Consider the following 22335-nt stretch of genomic DNA (forward strand, 5'->3'; position numbering starts at 1 on the left):
TCAACATCCCTCTGCTCTATAAGATAAGCCCCTTCCTACTACAGAGACCCCACATTATTAATTCTTTCACAGATTTATAAAAATCCATCTTAAAACCAGTAAAGGTATTTAGCATCTCACACAACCTGTGTCACAAGCCTATACTGACAAATGCCAGCATATATGCACTTTTCAAGGCAATCTGAGTATGCTTCTGATGCGTAATGCATTTCAAATGGTCATGGAACACAAATAGTCTATTCTAAACATTACCACAAATTCGTCAGAATTTTTCTGTTAACCTTGTAGGTATTCTGCACAAAGGCAATCCAGGCAAAGGCACAAATAAGGGAATAAAATAAGGTGTAAGGGAACAGAAATAATAGAAAAAGGCACTGAATAAAGCACAGGCAATGAAATGCTGTATCTGGAATTTACAAATGTAAAAAGGAAAGAGCTTTGGATAGACTTGTTCCTTAATTTTCCCACCAGGACACACGCACAGTCATCTATAAAAGTTTAATCCTACCAAACCCAGCTGGGACCCACAGACTACCACATGGCCACCAAACTAGTTACAGGGATTATCTAGAGAGGGTACAGAACAGGTACAGAAAACACAGAAAGATTCTTATCTTGCAAACACTTTTTAATACGTACTTCTCGTATGGACCAACACATCTGCTGTAATTGTGGGGTTTACCTCATTTAACAAATCCTAATTCGGATACTTGAGAAGCAGGAAAATTACCATGCTCAGAAGACTTTGTTTAAAATCTTTTATCAATCCCTTCTATGAACAACCCAGGAGTTTCCCAACTGCTAACATATTTTTATTAAGACAAATAAAACAAAGGGCAAGTTTACAGGAAACAGATTAAAAGTTCCTGTTTATTCGAGAACAAGCTTCCTTGAAAGCAAATTACTTTTAATTTAACAGTACCTCACATGTCTATGGCACACATTATGTCTAACAATTAAAGATATAAACAAAACAGTTATTGGACCAAAAGTTTGAGAGAACTTATCTCACAGAGGCAAAAGGATGCTGGGGCATGAATTAGCAGGGCTCATTTAGAGAGCTTTAAACTAGATTCGAAGGGGGATGGGGTTGTAGCTGGGCTTGCCCCAGTGGGGCAGCACTCCAGAATTGATGAAGACTGGGAGGCCTCCTATAATCCTAGGGTGAAATCGGTGTGCTCAGCTCGCTCCCTGGAATGTCTGTACACCAATGCGCGCAGAGTGGGAAATAAGCAGGAGGAGTTGGAAACCTGTGTTAAGTCAGGAGACTATGATCTGGTGGCAGTTACAGAGACGTGGTGGGACAGCTCACATGACTGGAATATAGTCATGGAGGGCTATGTCCTTTTCAGGAAAGACAGGCCAGCCAGGAGGGGTGGTGGGGTTGCTCTTTATGTGCGGGAGCAACTACAATGCACCGAGTTCTGTCCAGGGACAGATGATGAGCGAGTTGAGAGTCTGTGGGTGAGAATTAAGGGGCAGGCTGGCAGGGGGGATACTGTTGTGGGTGTCTGTTACAGACCACCAGATCAGGGTGAGGAAGTTGACGAGGCCTTCTACAGGCAGCTGAGAGCAGCCTCACAGTCACAGGCCGTGGTCATCGTGGGGGATTTTAACTTCCCTGATGTTTGCTGGAAGGACCACTCAGCAACCCAGCCACAGTCCAGGAGGCTCCTCCAGTGTATGGATGATAACTTCCCCTGCAAATGGTGGATGAGCCAACCAGGAGAGGAGCGCTGCTGGATCTCATCCTCACTAACAAGGAGGATCTGGTCGAAGCAGTAAGGGTTGAGAGCTGCCTTGGTTGCAGCGACCACGAGATGGTGGAATTCAGGATCTTGTGTGGTAGGACTAGTAGAATAGCAAGTAGAATTGCAACCCTGGACTTTAGCAGGGTAAACTTTGGACTTTTCAAGCAATTGCTAGGGGAAATCCCATGGCCAAGGCTGCTTGAAGGTAAAGGGGCCCAAGATAGTTGGTTGACATTCAAGGATTGCTTTTTCCGAGCTCAAGATCGGAGCATCCCGACACGTAGGAAGTCAAGGAAGAGGGCCAGGAGACCTGCGTGGCTAAATAGGGAATTGCTGGGCATGCTCAAGTGGAAGAGGAGAGTTTACAGGTCGTGGAAGGAGGGGCTGGCCACTTGGGAGGAATATAAGGCTGCTGCTAGAGGATGTAGGAAGGCAGCTAGGATAACTAAGGCCTCCTTAGAATTAAACCTGGCGAGAAGGGTCAAGGACAGCAAAAAGAGCTTTTTCAAATACATGGCAGATAAAACTAACACCAGAGGCAATGTAGGCCCACTGATGAACGGGATGGGTGCCCTGGTGACAGAAGATACAGAGATGGCAGAGTTACTGAATGCCTTCTTTGTCTCTGTCTACTCTGCTGCAGGCAGTCCTGAAGAGCCCTGTACCCCTGAGACCTCAGATGAAGTCAGGTCAATGGAGCGGTTTGCCTTAGTCGATGAGGAATGGGTTAGAGACCAGTTGAGCAATCTGGACATCCATAAATCCATGGGTCCAGATGCGATGCACCCGCAGGTGCTGAGGGAACTGGCGGAAGTCATTGCTAGACCACTCTCCATCATCTTTACCAAGTCTTGGGAAATGGGAGAGGTGCCTGAGGACTGGAGGAAAGCAAATGTCACTCCAGTCTTCAAAAAGGGCAAGAAGGAGGACCCGGGTAACTATAGACCGGTCAGCCTCACCTCCATCCCTGGGAAAGTGATGGAACACCTTATCCTTGGTGCCATCTTAAGGCATATCAAGGATAAGAGGGTTATGAGGGGCAGTCAACATGGCTTTGCCAAGGGGAAGTCATGCTTGACCAATCTCTTAGCCTTTTATGAGGAAATAACACGGTGGATGGATGATGGCAGAGCGGTGGATGTGGTCTACCTTGACTTCAGCAAAGCATTTGACACAGTCTCTCATAGCATCCTCACAGCTAAATTGAGGAAGTGTGGTCTGGATGATCAGGTAGTGAGGTGGACTGCGAGCTGGCTGAAGGAGAGAAGCCAGAGAGTTGTAGTCTATGGGGCGGAGTCTAGTTGGAGGCCTGTAACTAGTGGAGTGCCTCAAGGGTCAGTACTGGGACCAGTATTATTTAATATATTCATCAACGATTTAGATGAGGGAATTGAGTGTACTATCAGCAAGTTTGCTGATGACACTAAGCTGGGAGGAGTGGCTGACACGCCAGAAGGCTGTGCTGCCATCCAGCGAGACCTGGACAGGCTGGAGAGTTGGGCAGGGAATAACTTGAAATATAACAAGGGAAAATGTAGAGTCCTGCATCTGGGCAGGAACAACCCCAGGTTCCAGTATAGGTTGGGGAACGACCTGTTAGAGAGCAGTGTAGGGGAGAGGGACCTGGGGGTTCTAGTGGACGACAGGATGCCCATGAGCCAACACTGTGCCCTTGTGGCCAAAAAGGCCAATGGCATCCTGGGGTGTATTAGAAGGGGGGTGGTTAGTAGGTCGAGAGAGGTCCTCCTTCCCCTCTACTCTGCCCTGGTGAGACCGCATATGGAATATTGTGTCCAGTTCTGGGCCCCTCAGTTCAAGAAGGACAGGGAGCTGCTGGAGAGAGTCTAGCACAGGGCAACGAAGATGATTAAGGGAGTGGAACATCTCCCTTATGAGGAAAGACTGAGGGAGCTGGGTCTCTGTAGTTTAGAGAAGAGGAGACTGAGGGGTGACCTTATTAGTGTATATAAATATATAAAGGGGGAGTGTCACGAGGATGGAGCCAGGCTCTACTCAGTGGCAAACAATGATAGGACAAGGGGTAATGGGTACAAACTGGAACACAAGAGGTTCCACTTAAACTTGAGAAGCAACTTCTTCTCAGTGAGGGTGACGGAACACTGGAACAGGCTGCCCAGGGAGGTTGTGGAGTCTCCTTCCCTGGAGACATTCAAAACCCGCCTGGACACATTCCTGTGTAACATTATCTAGGTGTTCCTGCTCCGGCAGGGGGATTGGACTAGATGATCTTTCGAGGTCCCTTCCAATCTCTAGCATACTGTGATACTGTGATACTGTAACTATTGGGAAGACCAATACCTCAAGTAAGTCACAGCAGCTTGTTATTAAGACAATCAAGTGCATAAGACAGGAGAGAAGGGAAAGCAAATGCAGCTGGGTATTTTGCCTTATTACTACAAAAGTCTTTTCTCCATGTTCTTACCACAGGTACACTCGGGCAGAATTCTGCTGGGGTTATGAATATTTATTTAAAAACTTGAAATGGGAACAATCTCAAATAAGTATGGCTTTTTTAAAGAGCCATAAAAACACATAGTACTACATTATCTCTTATTTAATCAAATATATCTTAACTTGTATTAGTCTATGTTTATAATTTTAGCTGCTCTTTTATTTCCTGTTATTACTGAAGGGAACAGGACAGAAATAATACTAAATGACCTTGCATCTTTAAATTATAACAGCTCCGTGAAGCTCATCTTCAGGGTTACTTTTCCCCCATGTTCTCCTGAATGACAACTTTTTATTTAGCTTGAAAATATTCTTCATTTGACTTTCTGATTCAGCACTAGCCTTGTAAATGACACATTGCAAGTATTTAATCACACAATCATAGAATGGTTAGGATTCGAAAGGACCTTAAGATCATCTATTTCCAACCAAGTGGCTTGAACATATCCATTTTCTGGGGACACATATATGGGGCACTGGGTTTTCCTGGTAAGCAGGATCACAATTTTTCAAAGTTCCCCCCTCCTTGCAAACAGGCAGTAGTTTTTATCCAGACACATAATATACACATTTTGAAACAAAGGATTAGCAAACACAGCAGATAGGAGACCAGAAGATGAGTCTGACAAATCATTTTCTGTCATTTACTGGTCTTTCAGATTTTTTAAGTTTTGCAGCTGTGCAATTCTGTTCCTCTCATCTGTCAGTAAGCAAGTACTCAAGCCTTACAATTCAGTTTGTTTGCAGTTTAATGAAAGGCAATCTCTGTTTAAATAGCAGATAAATCATACATTTAACCAGAGATGGAAATTCAGGTACCACGAAGAAACCTCTTGCAAAAAATAATGACAAAAAAGCCCATGTCTACTGTTGTGTCTGATGCAAGATACATCAAATAAAGGTCGTCACTTCACCACTTTACCAACTACGTCATTCAAGGAAGTCACATTAGCTCCTCCAGTTCAATATTTTAAATTGAATCACCATAGTTTCAAATATGACATACGGCTCTGAAATGTTATTAGGTCACTAAGAAAGAAAAGCAGTCTTTCAGAATCTGAAGCCTCTATTTTCCTTCAAGAAAGGCACAGCTTCATGATTCATTTAAGTTAGCCCAAGATAGTGCTGCCACCAGCAAGAGCAATTTGCAGACCAAAACCCCTTTTACATGTTTTTGCCCCTCCTCAAACAAATTTTGATGTTCCACCAACTGGATGGTAAATCAGATCAACATGTTCATTCACCTGGATGGCAGCTGCAGTAGGGGCTATTACAGAAGGCAGGACTACACAAGCGCAGGAGACAGCAGGACCATTCCGGTCCGTGACATGACAGGGACTCAGGTCCAGCTGAGTTACTGGTGGGCCTCCACGCTCAGAAATCATGTGAAATTACACTGCCAATTCCTGAAAAATATTTTTTATCTCAATTTAATTGCTTCAACTCCAAAAAGACTTGAGAGAAGCAGACCTGCTAACTGTGTACTGTATTTATGCATTTATTATTAACATAACTCATAAGGAACAATCTCAGACAATATTACCAGAGTAACATTGCAAGCAAGTATAAAAAGTTAGCAGAAGTCAAGACCTGTTTCTCTAAATTCCAAAATTCAAATTCTTATTAAGATGATCTTGAAAGCTGATGAATGTCAAAGAGTAAGGTTAACATTCAAGGTTGCTGTTCTTGAATATACTTTTTACTTTTGTTGCAGTAGAGCCACCTCCTACAGCAAAAATATCTTTGTTCTTTTAAGGGTGTATTTGCTGCCATGTACTACATGGGGTACGTGTTGGGAGACCAAAGTTACAAATCCAAACTCAGAAGAGTTAACCTTCTGATCCCAGTTTAAATAAATTACATCGGCACAAACAAATTGGCCAAACCCCTTTTTCTCCTGCCAGGTTCCACAAGCGGTATACCCTGAAGACACACAGTGCCCATTGAACCCATTTAACAAGTCTAAAAAACTAAACAAACAATTTTCTAAAGCCTACATTTTGTCAAAGGCTTTTGCCTTCACAAAACCCTAATGAGCACTGCAGAAAACTTTAGAGGGTATCCAAAATAATCTGAAATAATTTTATGCAGGCACATATTCAGGAAACGTAGGAAACAAATTGCTGAAGGGAAGGTATGCAAAAATACTGAGACGGGCAGAACAGTACGACGGGGAAAAGGGAAAAAGTCCATACAAGAAGCACTAACCATAGTAATAGGATTGAACTGTGGAGATGATCATCACAGAATCACAGAATGGTTTGGGTTGGAAGGTACTTTAAAGATAATCTAGTTCCCACCCCCAGCACAGGAAGGGGCAGCTTCCATTAGACCAGGTTCCTCCAAGCCCTATCCAACCTGGCCTTGAACACTGCCAGGGATGGGGCAGCCACAGCTTCTATGGGCAACCTGTGCCTGTGTCTCACCCCCTCACAGTGAAGAACTTCTTCCTAGTGTCTAATCTAGGTGACAGTGATCACCAAGTTGACAGTTGCATGTATACATGTACACTGAGGAGCCTAAATTTTTCCATGGGCATCGGTATCTGAAACCTTGTGTTCCCCTTATGAGGCTGACCTCCCACTACTGCTCCCTAAAAGCTGGGTTCTACAAAACTCACTGTAGAAGAATCCAAGTTCTCCGCAGGGAATTGGAAACTGAGGGTCTCTGCTGCTACAGACTTGCCTTTCTAACAACATCTCCTTTCAGAGCTGACCTACAAAAGTGCCTTAGCATTCTGGGGGTGATTAGGGTCCTTTTCCCAGCACGTATCAGGGGTGGGTCCCTCTGTCTTCTGCAGTTGTCTTGAGTCCTTCTCTTTGTCACTCATGCAGGCTGGCAACCGGGAAATCCTGCCCCTTCCCATAATAAGGAAATACCAAGAACAATGTTTTGAAAATGAGACTTCACTTTTACAATGTAAGAATTTTTGCAAGAAATCAAGTTTAAAGGGTTCTGTTTTCTGCTCTTCCTCTGACTCATCTCCTACAATACACTGAACCTTTCTCAGTGACACCAACATGGTACTTGCAGAGCAGTTGTGCAAACTGGCCCGACACAGCAGCTCAACTGAGAGCAGGCAGCCACAGCCGCTCAGCCCGCACAACTGAGAGGGCAGTGGCATGAAGCAAACAGCAGCGATGAACACAGAAGCTCTGCAAACAGGCACTGCCAAGCAAGCTCTGTATCTCTACAGGAGAGCTTAGGGAAATCAGAATTGACATATCTAGTGTCTATCTGTATCCTAGGGGCAGGGATGCCAGCTGAGATGAATGCAGAAGGTTAAACAGAGGTTTTGTTTCAAACCATGCTTATCTGTGGGCTGCTCTCACTCAGTAGATCATACTGACATAATGGCCTCTCCTGAGCAAGAGGTACCTTTCTAACATGGAAGCTGTAACCTTTACAGATATTTCTCTCAGGACAAGGTCCAGCATTACAGTTAAACCAACCTGAAGTTGACAGAAGTAGGGATCTGTCCTGGGTGTTCTTCCCTTGTTATTTCCCTTATCATTATTATTATTATTGGTGGTAGCAGTAGTGGTCTGTGTTATACCTTAGTTACTGGACTGTTCTGATCTCAACCCGTGGGAGTTACATTCTTTCAATTCTCCTCCCCATCCCCCTGGGAGCGAGGGCAGGAAAGGGGGAAGTGAGCAGCTGCATGGTTCTGAGTTGCCAGCTGGGCTTAAACTACAGCAGGATCCCATTCTTCTTGTGTAATTTATACTTCTGTACCAGCACTGACAGAATATCTGATTCTGATGTGGGCCAGGGAGATAAATCTAAATCTGTTTTCTGCTGGCTTACCATTCTGAACTGACCAGCTGTAAGGTAGAAGAACAACACCACTGTAGGCAACCCTGGGCACATGTGAAGGAGGACTACGCTGTTCAGGCAGCTGCTATCCAACTATCTTATCTCCCTACCTGTAGCATCTAGACACTTAGGCACAGTGTTCCTGCCAGCTTAACACATTTTCTGACTACACAGCTGCCAAAAGCAAGCCTGTCTCACTGACCACAGAAGGCGACTTCAAGAGCAAACAAAACAGAAGACCACGCATATCACACTTTTTGGCAGATATATGCCAGAAGTACAGCGGTACTGGCTTAAGCCAACTACAGATCCATGGATGAGAATGCTGTTTCACAACACATTCAGGTTCATGGTGCTAACAGTGGGCCACACTGGGTCACTGGGTGCACTTTCTCACCCTCTCTCTGCAACAAAATCAGTGCCCACACAGTTACACAACCATCCACAGCAAAGAAATTGGCACAACTGAATAACATGCCTTTTTTTTTACTCCCTAGTCTGATCTCCTCCAATAGCTTGGAAGCTACTTCTTGCACTAAAACATGCATCAGCATTTATAAGGTTATAAATAAGGTTTAAAAATAATTCAAAAATCTGAGAAGTTACTTTATGTGGAGTACAACAAGAGGTTTAAGGAGTGAAAGAGGATGTTATTCTGGAGAGGAAACCTGACTAAACCAGAGGCAGCATGTCTGAGTTTGGCGGTGGAACCGAGCCTGGTTCTATATTCAGGCACAGCAACATGCTCTCTGGAGTATATGATTATCCAGTAAACTGCTGTTTGTGACTACAGATACAGGTATACATATGGATATGATCAGACAAAAGTGCAGCAGAAAGACACCATACCAGGAATTTCTGCCTGTATCACGAGGCAGTCAAGACTTTAGAACACAGAATGAGGACTTTCCCTTCCTTCAGAGAGCAGCAGACTGAAAACTAACTTAGAAGAGTGCTAACCTATTAAAAACACTCAAAGTAAGCAACTTTAATGACTGAAAATCTATTTAATACAAAGTTAAAACTGCTATTGATGTTACATACCATTCCAGAATACTGAACTCAGTAAAACTCAGATTTAGAAGGTACATACTCAAGAAACCATTATCCTGATGTCTTAACTCGTGCTACTCCCATTCCACTTTCAATACGACACACAGAAACTAGCTGCCTACAGCTTAAAAGAATGGGCCTTCTCCAAAGAAACTCCTTTTATAGTCAATATTGTCTTACACTGTCATTTAGTACCACCTCACTAAACAGAACTTGCTGGTCATGCTTCTGCTAAGTCTTCATGGCAAGGCATGCTGATAAACAATCTTTATTTTACAATGTGAAATGGGTATCATCTTGCATACACAAGACACATCTTTCTTTGTTACAATGAAGAAAGAAGGAATTACACAGACCCCACCAAATACAGCAGTCCTCAAAGGAGGGCAAATGACATAAAGCTGTATTACAGTTACATATAACCTCACTGTCACACAAAACAGCTGCACCTATCACAGTGCTGTCAGTCTCCATCAAGATGTTAAGAGTAAGTACACATCTCAGGTCTTTGTTTTTTTATTCTTTAAAAAAAGGAATTTTGCCAAATTCTATGCCTGGAGGGTATAGGATGCCGTTAGACAGCTTAACTTCTGAGCTGACAAAATATTTTCAATTGCAAAGTCACAATTTCAATTGCAAAAGTTATGATGTGTTAAAATTTCCGAAAGTACTACATGGGTCTAAGAGCTAACATCTGAACAAAATCCAGGTGATGTGAAATTTCTACCCAGTATCTGAGAAGTCTGTAATATGTAATGAGTACCCATAAACATGAATGTATATTTTTTGAAACAGTACAAAGATGATGAAGGAAGAAACCCCAACACACCTGAGTTTTTATAAAACATATTTTCAGGACAACTGCAATAACCAACTGTTAGCTATACCTCTATGAATAACGACTGAAGAAATAAGCACCTGTACCATCATCTTTAAATGACAGAATATGTACTGAAACAAGGCGGCACAAAACCACAAAATGGAATACAGAAACCTTTAGAATTAGATTTAAGTAATGTTAAGTTTGATGGCTTTGTAACAGTAGCAATGGAAAATTACTGAGGTGCCTGATACATAGAGAAAAAAATAGAGTACAGCTAGGGAACATACTGAGAATTCTCACAAGATAAATTGTCTGCGAAGGCTCGCAAATTCACCTTGGGACAAAAGATTACTGTGCTAGTGTCCCATGTGGTATCAGCAGTCCTGGAACAGAAAGGAGCCCACCGGTTATCTCCTTCACGTTTTTTAAAATACCAGGCCACCATTGTAGAACAGGATGATATAGAAATTGTGGTCATTAACGTTGTGAATCCAGCATCCTTTTTGCAGGAACAATCAACAGAACCACTAACACACGACTGCTTGACCACCATAGAGACTGTATATTCGAGCCGACCAGATTTGAAAGAAAAACCTCTGGAAGATGCTGATTCTTGGTTTACTGATGGTAGTAGCTTCATGAAAAATGGTAAACGAAAGGCAGGATATGCCATTACCATCACTTCACAGGTAACAGAAGCTAAAGCTTTACCTGCGAACACCTTTGCCCAGAAGGCAGAAATAATAGCATTAATGAGAACCCTGGAATTGGCTAAAGATAAAAGGATAAATATTTGGACTGATTCTAAATATGCATTTGGTGTGGTACATGCACATGGTGCTATCTGGAAAGAATGAGGACTTTTGAACACACAAGGGAAACAGATTAAACGTGCTACAGAAATTCTACGATTACTGGAAGCTGTTCAGCTACCTGAAGAAGTAGCTATTATGTACTGTAAAGGACATCAACAAGGAGACTCTGATCAGGAAATTGGAAATAATTTGGCTGATTTTGAAGCCAAACGAGAACCTGAACAATCTCAAATCATGTCCTTAACCCCTGATGGCAAACTAACAATTGAAAAATCTAAACCTAGGTATTTAAAAGAGGATAGAAAACTGATTGAGGAACTAAAGGGACAGGAAAATAAAGAGGATTGGGCTCAAATACCTGATGGGCGAATTGTAATCCCCTATAACCAACTCTGGAAGTTAGTTCAGGAAGAACATAGTAAAACTCATTGGGGTAGCAACTCTTTGTATAAATATTTAGACAAACAAATTGTAGGAAGGAATCTATACATCACAGTTCAATCAGTGACAAAACAATGTCAGTTATGTTTTAGGAATAATCCTAAAACTGAAAATAGAAATCAAATTGGGAAAATTGGGAGAAAAAGTTTTCCGGGACAGCAGTGGCAAACAGATTTTTCTGAATTACCAAGAAAAGCAGGTCATTGATATTTGTTGGTGTTAACAGATACTTTTTCAGGCTGGCCAGTAGCAGTCCCTTGTAGGATAAATAATGCAAGACAGGTGATTAAAACATTATTAAATGAAGTAATACCTCGTTTTGGACTACCAGCGGCAATTTCTTCCGACCAGGGTTCACACTTTAGTGCAAAATTGTCACAAGACATTAGCAAAAAATTAGAAATTGATTGGCAACTACATGTTCCATATGGGACTCAGGCCAGTGGGCAAGTACGAAAGGTGAACCATCTGATTAAACAACAGATTAGTAAAATATGTCAGGAAACAAATTTCTATTGGTACCAGGCGTTACCACTGATTCTTTTAAGAATTCGAACTAAACCTTGGTCAAAAGAAGAGCTCAGTCCATTTCAGATTTTGTATGGAAGACCATATCAGTCCCAGTTTAAAGGAGAAAGTCTTCAGGAAGTGGAAGAAGGCTATCTCCGACAGTTTCCGATCAATCTGGGAAAACAATTGGAGGAGATACATAAGAGAATAGGGACAAGAGCAAGAGGTTTGGATTATCTGATTCACCCTTTCAGATCTGGAGACTGGGTTTATGTTGAGAATTTTTCAGGAGATCCTCTACATGAGAAATGGAGCGGACCGTACCAGATATTACTGACCACCTTTACAGCAGTGAAGATAAAAGGAACAATTTGCTTGGATATATTATTCAAGAATTAAGAAAGCACCAGAGCCAGAGAAGACATGGCGGATCGAACCTTCAAGACCCTTATGTATGAAATTGCGTCTGTCATAATTTGGACTCATATGATAACTGGCACACAACTTGGGGCCAGAACTTATACCTGAAATTAGTGCAGAATGCTACTAATGTTTTTAACCGTAGTGATTATTGGGTGTGTGCACAGTTGCCTAAATCAGGAGAAAGCCTGGATCTCCCATTAACTGGAGTTCCAATTCCTAACACTGTCTCATGGACAAATTTGTGGGTGAACACTACCAATCTGTATTCGAAGGAAAGGTTAGAATTTGGAATAGTTAATCCTAATCCAGGTAATAAATATTACACCTGTGCACAAAGGTGTATTACACCAGGAACCAGGGTAGGTAATCTTGCTTAAATGCCACAGATGTAGGTCACCAGTCAAATTGCAATCATACTATTAATACAGATGGTATCATAATTCAGTGATGGCCCATTCCTAAAGGGAAAGGATGGTATTGGTTATGTGGAAAAAATGCTTATAAGACTCTACCCCCCCCCCAACTGGAAGGGGGCATGCACCTTAGATGCTGTAATACCCAATTTTAACCAGCCTGTCTAAAGTGGTATTACAAAACCAAATGGCTCTAGACATGTTATGGGCATCACAAGGAGGGGTTTGTTCCATAATCAGTGAAAGCTGTTGTTCCTATATAGACCAAAGTGGCAGAATTGAAACAGCTCTGGAGGAAATTTGGAAACAAACCAAGCTATTTCATGAAATGGCCATGGATGACACCTCCTGGGGTTTTGAAGAAATATGGAAAAAGTTAACTTCATGGTTACCCAATCTCTCCTGGTTGAGGCAACTGGTTGCAGGAATATTGATGTTAATTATTTTAATACTGATTACTTGTGGTATGATACAATGTTCCCTCTGGTGTTGTAAACGGTCTATGATTGGAAAAGAAATGAAATTAAGCACCAAGTAGAAATGGGAAATTATTTCAAAAAGAATTTTGATTAATATGGTAATATACGAAATGTTGCAAAAGAATTTGCAAAAGGACAGAAAAAGGAGGGAATTTGAAACAAGGGGGCACAAAAATCACAAAATGGAATATAGAAACCTTTAGAATTAGATTTAAGTAATGTTAAGTTTGATGGCTTTGTAACAGTAGCAATGGAAAATTACTGAGGTGCATGATACATAGAGAAAAAAATAGAGTACAGCTAGGGAACATACTGAGAATTCTCACAAGATAAATCGTTATAGTTGACATAGTTTAAGAAAAACAGTCTAGAAGAACAGGACACAGGGATAAGGAGTATCTGGGAACCGCAGGTGTCCAGGATGGGCTACAGTTAAACTAGCTGATAAGTAGGAGGATAGGAGGATTATTACGTCTCTGGTGCTAACGAACCAATTAAACTGGTATGAGCATCTACTGTGCATGCTTCAAAGGCTGCCAGAAGTGATGAAGATTGTTGGAAGAAGTAAACGACCCTCAGAGACCACCACCACAATTCTGTATGCATGCGGGGAACTTTCTGGAAAATTATGTAATCCATACATAGCCTCATGAATATGTATGTATGCCCAGTGGCTATAAAAGGACACCTTGTGTGGCAATGGGGAGACACACGTTAGGAGGAGCTATCCCCCGTGTCTCCTGGCGCCGCAATAAAGAATACCTGCTTGTCAGCTTGAAAACTTTGTTGGCAAATTTGTTCCTGGAGTTTTCTCTGAACCAGTACCTAAACCAGGATCTGATTTAGTTTCTTGAATTGGAGGCTACTCTTCTAAGAATTAACATGGGGTGGGGAGGCAGGATTCTCTAGGCTTCAGACTAGAAGCCCAATTTACCATGGCTCCAGCTGACCCCCAGATAAGCTTCCCTGGGTGTCTAGAAGTCTAATACAGGCATTGTACTTGGATATCTGAAGGCATGCAGTACAACTCCTGTACGTGTCTTCAGTTCCACTCACAGCTAAGGCAGAATACTTCAAAAGCCTTAATTTCCCAGCTAACTCAAAAGAAGCAGTGTTCAGTTTTCCACTTAGCAAATACAAGGCTTTTTATTTCAAAAAGAAAAGATTCTGAAGTACCATCGTAAGGTACTTCAAACTGTCAGTGCCCTTCGGGACCAGACTATGTCATTGATTCTCTGACATCCTGCATCAGAAGGGCTAATGAACTATCTGATGATACTTTCAACTTCTGAAGCAATACCAACTTAAAACATGGCTTCCCCACTACTCATTCCCAGTCTTACCCATTCTTGCCTCAGAGCAACTAGGACCTGTGTGTGTGCCTCTGCTGTTGAGCTAGAACCAGAAACTGGTCCACTTTTAAAAAAGAAAAATAAAACAAAAAGTGTTTGGTTTTTCTTCCCTAGATAGATTTAATCCCCCCTATTTGGGGCTGAGTTTACAGATCAGCCCCAAACCTTACACTCATATCTCTGCTATTTCTATTATTGCAAACTGTAAGAACCATATTGTAAAACTCTGAAGAACAGAGCTTATCTGCAACTGTTAGACAAATCTGACAGCTTTCTTCTCCTCTTGCAAAGGCCATATTACGTTAAGTAAAGATCACAGTACCGACACTTCAGAAGATAAGCTACATGTTCAGAAGGCAATTCACCACACTTATTTCCAGAAAGCTGCATCATACAGAAATGTAGGTGGAAAGCAGAAGTACAACTGGGCTGTAAGAATTAAAAAGAAAATGAAACAGGTGAGCCTGAGGAGTCTCCCTCTCTGGAGACATTCAGAACCTGCCTGGACACATTCCTGTGTAACCTGCTCTAGGTGGCCCTGCCTTGGCAGGGGGGTTGGACTAGATGATCTCCAGAGATTCCTTCCAACCCTAATGATTCTGTGATTAAGAGTTTGTTACTTGATTATATGCTAACAACATAAAACATCAGCAGAGGCTACTTCTTTATTTAAGGACTCTTGATATAGCCAGGAGAAAGAAAAGTAGTCCTACTGAAAGTGTACTCTTCAAATTTTAATTTCTGGTTAATAAATTATAAAACTAATGTAGACAACCCACTGGGTCCAGGAAAAGAAAAAAGAGACTACTTTTCATATATCGCATTATTTCTCATTAAATTACTGTGTAATCATAGCAAGATTCATTAAAATTCACACTCTTGATTCAGTGCATTTTCTTTTACACTACATTAGACAACCACACACATGGAAGCATAAAATGTCAATGCTGCTGAGATACATCAGTAAGTATCTGCATATGGAAAAAACATAAATCTATGGAACAAAGAACACCGTAAGGCTGAATTTCCAGTAGTCTCTGATGCTTAAAATTCCTTCAACTTTCAATAGGACTTAGGTTCGCAGGCAACTTAGTGCTACTGAAATCCTATCAGTAACCTAACTTCAGATAGGATACACCTCAAAAAAGGTGGTCTATGTTAGAATCTGCAAAAGCCTCTTCTGTGGAAGCTATTTAATATTATTTTTCCATCTGTTAACCAGTATTTATAAAGCAAAACCACATTAAAAAAGTGTGATAGACTTACATTACTGATGTAAACTCTTGATATGCTTTTGAAAGAACTCTTTAACCCAAACCAAAGTCAAATAGCAGATAACTAGATGCATTGAACACAAATGTAAACTTGCAGCTATAATAGCAAGCTATGGTTAATACTTTATTTTACTTTCACCATTCACAGTCTGCCTGGGTTAACAAAGAATTTATACTTAGCTGAAACAACCATTACCAAGTTCCGTTTCTGAAAACCACATAGAAACATTACTATTAAAAATCATGTAAATCCAGCTTTGGCCATGTGTGTGCATGGCTATTACTGATACAATAACAAATGATTAGTGGAAAAGTAAGAAGTTAGCATTGGGATTACAAGAATGCACAGAGACAGGGAAAAACATAAACTAAAGCTGTTTTCAAAGCAGAGCTTGCACAGCAATGCGTGTGCTGTGCTAAACTACAAACCATCACCTGTTTCTTTAGCTTAATTTGACATTTCACAGGTGAAAAAGCAATAGAGAGGTCTAAAACAATGAAAATCTCATTTTCTCACAACTGAGGTTACCAGGAAATTTCTCTCGCTACTCAAAGGAAAGACGTAACTATTCTAAGTTAGACATAACAATTTATCACCTGGTGGTGGAACACTGCATCTTAACCGGAACACTACAACGCTACTACACCTTCAATAACCAGCTGTTTGAATTCAGAAATGCTCAATACATCTGTATCTCAGTTCAGGATGCTGACTCATACAAAACACGTATGTAAACGTGGAGGATAAGCATCCACAGTCCACAGCAGAAAAATGGGTAAGAGACAACTTGCTCTTCCAGTAGTGTCTTTTCAGAACATTGTAAATAACATCTATAATCATCAGAAGGCAGTGGCAGGAGGTAGAGCAGAAAGCTGTTATAAGAAACTTCTGTTACAACCGGCAATAAAGTTGCCACCGGTGTCCCCCAGCCTCCTACCAGCACAAATTTTTAAACATCAAGAAAAGACAGACCAAAATCACATTACCAGGACATCATATATTCTGTCTATCTAAAGCTGCTAACATCATGCACTACTCCAAGAGCGTATGAAAATGTTTCAAGAGAACATTGTCATCTGTTCTACATCAACTGATTTGCATTTCAGCTTCCTGGAACAAGCCTGTCACAAAGTATTAAAAGGTTATTCTTATTAACGATTATTGTGAGTGGGCAGAATAGGCCTTTCATTAACAAATCTAGTAAATTAACTAGCTGTCTGTTGTACAAACAGAGAAGAGTCCTTATGCTAAAGGACTTAGAGACAACATGTGAATGGAGCTATAAATAGGGAAAGCACACTGACAGAGACACAATATTTGTCAGTGTGGCAAAAAAAAGATTTCAGGAAACAGATTTTGTCCAAAGATACAGGACAAACAGGAAAAAAAAGAGAAAACATTCTTCCCCATCTCCAGCACAGAAAGTGATAATAAACTGTACATGCCCAGAAATCCCACACTCTGGTCAGTAACTCTTATCAGAGAAACCCTTTATCGCTCATAGCTCTCAATTGTGCAAGACAATATTTTTGCAAAAAAATATATATGCGCTAACCATCTATTCTGCAGACTTTTCCAAAGAGGAAAATCAGTACGGAGAGATGAGCATCCTGGCTTCAAAACTGAGCAACCCTGACAGCACTGCTCAGCTGCTGGTGGGAGTCAGGCAGCATAACACAGGAAGGATGCAGACCTTGCTTTTCCAAACTATGCTTCCTGCTACTCTCTGGCTGTTACAGCTGGGTATGCAACAGGCCACAGTGCCCTGCTGGCTCATGTTTAATCTGTATTCCACCAGGACCCTCACATGCTTTTTTTGCAAAGGTGCTTTCTAGCCAGCTGTCCCCCAAGGTGCACTCACATATGGGGTTATTCAATCCCATCTGGAGTACTTTGCATTCACCCTTGAGATTCCTGTAAGCCTAGTTCTCCAGTTTGGCTAGACCCTCCAAAAAGCAGCTCTCCAGGGTATCCAACCATTCCCTGCAACCTGTTATCATTCAGAAACTTGCTGAGAAGGCACCCTGCCTAGGTTGCTAATCAAAACACTAAACTATTGACCATGAGAGGTGCCACCAGTCATCACCTTAAGTCGGACTTCACACAACTGATGAAAACTCTTTAAGCCCAATCATCTAGCCAGTTTTCCACTCAACTCATTCACCACTACTGCAGTCCACATTTCACTCAAGCTTTGTTATATTTCCCTTTGTATTTATAAAAGGTTAGCACTACAAAGCCCAAATCTAACTGGAGATTTAATGAGCTAAGATGACAAAATAGCCTGAAGCCTTGCTATCTCAAGAGCGTCATTCTCACAGGTCCCAAGCAATTACATTTCTTTTATTTATTTTGTCACACAGTACTCACATATGAATCCATTAGGGCAAAAATTCCCATCATCACAGCCCACTAGTTCAAAAAGTGAAAATACATGAAGCCTTATTTGAATGTAACAAGAGATTAAAATAAATCAGCCCAACTACCTGGAGCAAGTTGGGTTCTAAGCAATTGGCACAGAGTTGCAAGAAAATACAAGGAAGTATCTGCGTTAGACAAGAATTCTACTTAACTATTGTTTTACTATACTTCATAGCCCTGTGATTACAGCCACAGTGCAACTTTCAGAAGACGCTAACCACCAGAATCACGACACACAGGAACAACCTTTCTTGACCTAGATGAGAAGGAGGAAGCCACACATACAGACAAGTCTCATGTATTAGAATGAAGTGTCTTTCTCTTTTGCTTACAATAGTAAGTTATCAAATACAAAGAAAACAAGAGTCTGCTTTAAAGGGTCAGTTACGAGAATAATATGGTTGTAACAGTGGGTCTGTCAGAGGACCCTTCAGGTAAATTTGATATTGAGTGGAACTGAGTCTGCACTACTGATGGGCTTAGCTCAGCAGAGTGGTTTTGAGGCACTTTCCCCAGTGATCCTGTTTTGCTGCACACTGGTTCAATTCACTGAAAGCTTTCCATGCATATAACCTAGAAGTATCCTGGAGAAAGCTAAACCACAGGCTCTAATCTACATGTCACAAAATGTACTTCAGCCCTGGGGGGGGGGGGCAGAACAAAAAGATCTCGACCAACTATGGTATTAACAATTTCAAAATATACTCATGAAGCCAAACATCTGGTCCAGAGGATGAGATTAAATTTAGCCTGAAGTAACCCTGGAACCACACCGATGGACATCAACACTGCTTCTAGTTAGTCATTCCTAAAGTACCAAATTAATGGTTAGTGTAAACACTGTCAGAACTGCTTCTGGCAATAGTGTCAATAAAGATACAGATTTAAGAAAACGTGCTACAGTGAGATGCAATAGCTGGCAGATTTCTTTAACTAGTTATAAACCAAGGAAAAGATGACTGGATATTGATTGGCATATGCGGGCTTCACAGAAAGGGCTTCGGAATGTGTCACAAATTCAAATGACCAAACTGATTCAGTTCATATTTAATAAAAGATTCACAAGACTGACATTTAAAAATAGATCAGGGTAAGCACTGACAGAGCCATTGAAAGCATAAGGCAAAGCTGTTAAGAAAAACAACACTGATCAGAAGGGAATTTTGGCTGGAAATTATGATGTCTCAGATAATCACATGAGTGAGAATCTGGATGTACTCTCTAACCAACTAGTTTGTATAAAAATCAACTAAGTTTTAAAAAGGAGCTTGATCAGCTTGATGTGATTACTTGCAATAGCTGCCGTTTTATTTTACACAATTCAGAATGCTTCTAACACCATGAGACAGGCACGCTAAAATGGGCAGGCTTGAATGCACACAATCCCAAACAAACCCAGAATACAATCAGTTCTATACCTGACTTTTGGAGAGAGAAACCATGCTAAACACTACAGTATCTCAAAAATAGGAGGCTAACAATAAAGCTAAAGATTTCCTGTTCTGCTAATTCAATCCTTCACCCAAGAGCTCCTCCGGCAATGTAAATAATACATCCTGTCTCCAATAGAAACAAAGACAGTTCCCTAGAAAAATACTAGAACTTGCCCAAATAGACAGAAATTATCAAACTAGTCACATTATTCACTCTTTTAAATTATTCTGCGAGCCCCCTCTGCTTCCCAACATTGCTTTCTAAGGGATCTTGCCCAGAGTTAAAGGTTTAGCTTGAAAGCAGAGGTAGTATCTACTGATGTCATTTTTCTCACTATGTCAGCATTCTACCTCTCTGAAGTTGCCCTGTGAATTTGCTGCCTTTTAAAGAGTAAGCTAAAAAGAAACATGTCAAATAGAACACTGGTAATTATACTCCTGTGCTTTGCTTCTCAACTACATTTCTGGGGAATCATTTGAACTGTAAAGTTAAGACAACCAAAACCACTTTCTTCTCTTCAAGCTGTTCTCTATTAGAGTTAACATGCTGCCATGTTAACATTCTACCCTCTCCTTCCCCACTGATTTCAGAGATTAAAAAAGACTACAGTTTAACAGACTGTGCTTTTTCTTGAAGTAATAAGAATTTTCAGTGTTTTCCCAGTCATCTTAACACTTCCTTAACCCTCCTTTTCCAATGAAGAGAGAAATTACAATTTTCCCTGAAGATGGGACACAGGCTGTTGCATATACTTTGACTGCAAATGGTGGCAAGCGTAACAGGTAATCACTTCTGTCAGTACCAGCTTCAGGTCAAATTCAGAGAGAAGCTAGCTTTAACAAAATATAGATAAAAACTAACAGTAACATGGCAAAAATAGAGGCCAGCTAGCTATGTTTTAAAACAGTATTTTATGCCTCTTTCTCCTGAGTAACTTCCCAATCCTACCATTTATATCACTTTTCCCCAAGACCCACCTCAGAGGGTTAGTACTAGATGGGGGAACTAGGTACATACCAAAGCAATGAAATTTTTCAGTTACTTTACCTTCATCAATTCACTCTGTCAAAAAAAAAAACCCCAAACAACAAAACAAGCTCAAACAAATAACCCAACCCTACCAAAACCAATACCCCCCCACACACCTCAAATTAGAACAAGGCTAAAACCAAGAATGAATTTTCTTATTACTAAAGTGTTCCTAAGCAAAGTTATTCTATGATGCTCTGGAAAAAGGAGCTATCATAAATCAACACTGATATATACTGTCTCCTGCCTGTAAATACTGACACAGCCTCAACCAGATTTATCTAAAACAAACATCCTAAGAACTACAACACTGACAGGTATTTTTACTGTAGTCTGTTAGAAGACTGACAGAAGGGCAATGTACCACGATACCGGCTGACCAATAATCTTTAATAATTCAAAAATAAACTAAAAAGAATTATTTCCTATGTGGCCATGGAAAAGGATAACTTTAGAAAGTAATCTGGCAACAATCAGGTAATATCAAATAATGTGAAAAAGCCTTCTATAGAGACCAGGTGGACTAAGAGGAGGTCAGGAGAGTCTAAGGTAGTATGCAGCTATAACTGTGGATGCACAGCATAGGGTGCGGAAAAGAGAAGCTGGTAAAGTTCTCCACTGCCAAATTGATAAATGAGTAAGTTATTGGGGGCAGCAACACTTTTTAAAGATTCAAGAGAGACACCTGTCAGATTTCAAACAAAAGGGATCACAGAAATGAAGATATGAAAGGGTAAAAGCTTCCTTCTTCAATTAGACAAAACAAAATGTTCTGTTACAACTTAAATTTTAGGACAAATTATTTGAGCATTTAATTCCTAGAAAGTATTTGCCTTTCCAGTAAGGACTAAAAATTTCTCCAATTACTATAACAAGTCAGTAACACATGAAGCAATGCTACATGACAATATCCATTAAGGTCTTTCCAGCATCAGCCATCCACCAAAGTTCAAAAGAACATACTACCTACCCTCTTTGAAACAAATCCACATTGAAGAATTTGTGGAGCTCCACGGAGAATTCTACCATAGCCTGAACTTCACTCATGTTTAGGAGGATGAAGAAGTCAAAACTTGTCAGCACCTTAGTTACTGAAAACAAACAGAAACCAAACTTTTTAGAACGCAAGCTGTGGATAATGCCTGTTTGGTCCTTAAAAAAGGACAACGCTATACACAATTTTGCACAGCTTCCTTAAAAACACAGGCCTGGGGATAAACAAGAATATAGGGTGTACTAAATCTTGCCCACAGTAATTTCTGTTTTTGTTGCAAAGGAATCAAATGCTATCAGAGAGTATCACAACACACCATCAGCATAATACAATCCTGGCACTTGCCGGTACCTCTACACTGCAGATTTGCTCTAGCACTTGGCTGGAAAGGGAAAATTACTTCTGACAAGGAGAAAAAGAGCACAGTCTCCTTCCAGCCCTTGCGGGAGCAGAATGACTATGCAGGCAGCAGTGCCTCAACTCTGATGTGAGGACAGGAACAGCTGAATTACAGCATGACCAAACAGTACAGAGGAAGTGCATAACCAGGTCATGTAGTGCTTTAGATAGAGAGGTTCTACAGGGAAGATCTCTAGATCCAGGCAGGATCTAGGGAGGTCAACATGCTCATTTTCAGTCAGTCTTCGTCAGTAGTAAAGTGCTAATTCTTGCTGCCTTCTTCACAGTCACAGACTGGCACCTTCCTGCTAATTTACAACTGCCTGCTGATGCTTAAATTAAAATTCTACAGACTTTACCAAGTTCTGCTGTTTTTCCTTCAACACTACCAACTAGATTAATAAAATAGGTTACACTTTCTGCAAACACTTG

The 22335-nt window shown here is 40.9% G+C and overlaps 1 protein-coding gene across 4 annotated transcripts in view; it reads right to left on the bottom strand.

Moving 5' to 3' along the window:
* Positions 1 to 22335, bottom strand: part of FAM135A (family with sequence similarity 135 member A) — a 94206-nt gene that overhangs the window by 54136 nt on the left and 17735 nt on the right. For all 4 annotated transcript variants that reach the window (XM_057418831.1, XM_057418829.1, XM_057418830.1 and 1 more), the window contains exon 3: positions 21481 to 21601. In XM_057418831.1, coding sequence (XP_057274814.1) covers positions 21481 to 21557 — 77 coding nt within the window. In that variant the 5' untranslated portion in view covers positions 21558 to 21601. The remainder of the gene's footprint in view (positions 1 to 21480; positions 21602 to 22335) is intronic.

Source organism: Pezoporus wallicus, unplaced genomic scaffold, assembly GCF_028554395.1.
Source record: "Pezoporus wallicus isolate ANWC-B61680 ecotype Strahan unplaced genomic scaffold, APGP_CSIRO_Pwel_v1 contig_4901, whole genome shotgun sequence".
Taxonomy (NCBI): Eukaryota; Metazoa; Chordata; class Aves; order Psittaciformes; family Psittacidae; genus Pezoporus; species Pezoporus wallicus.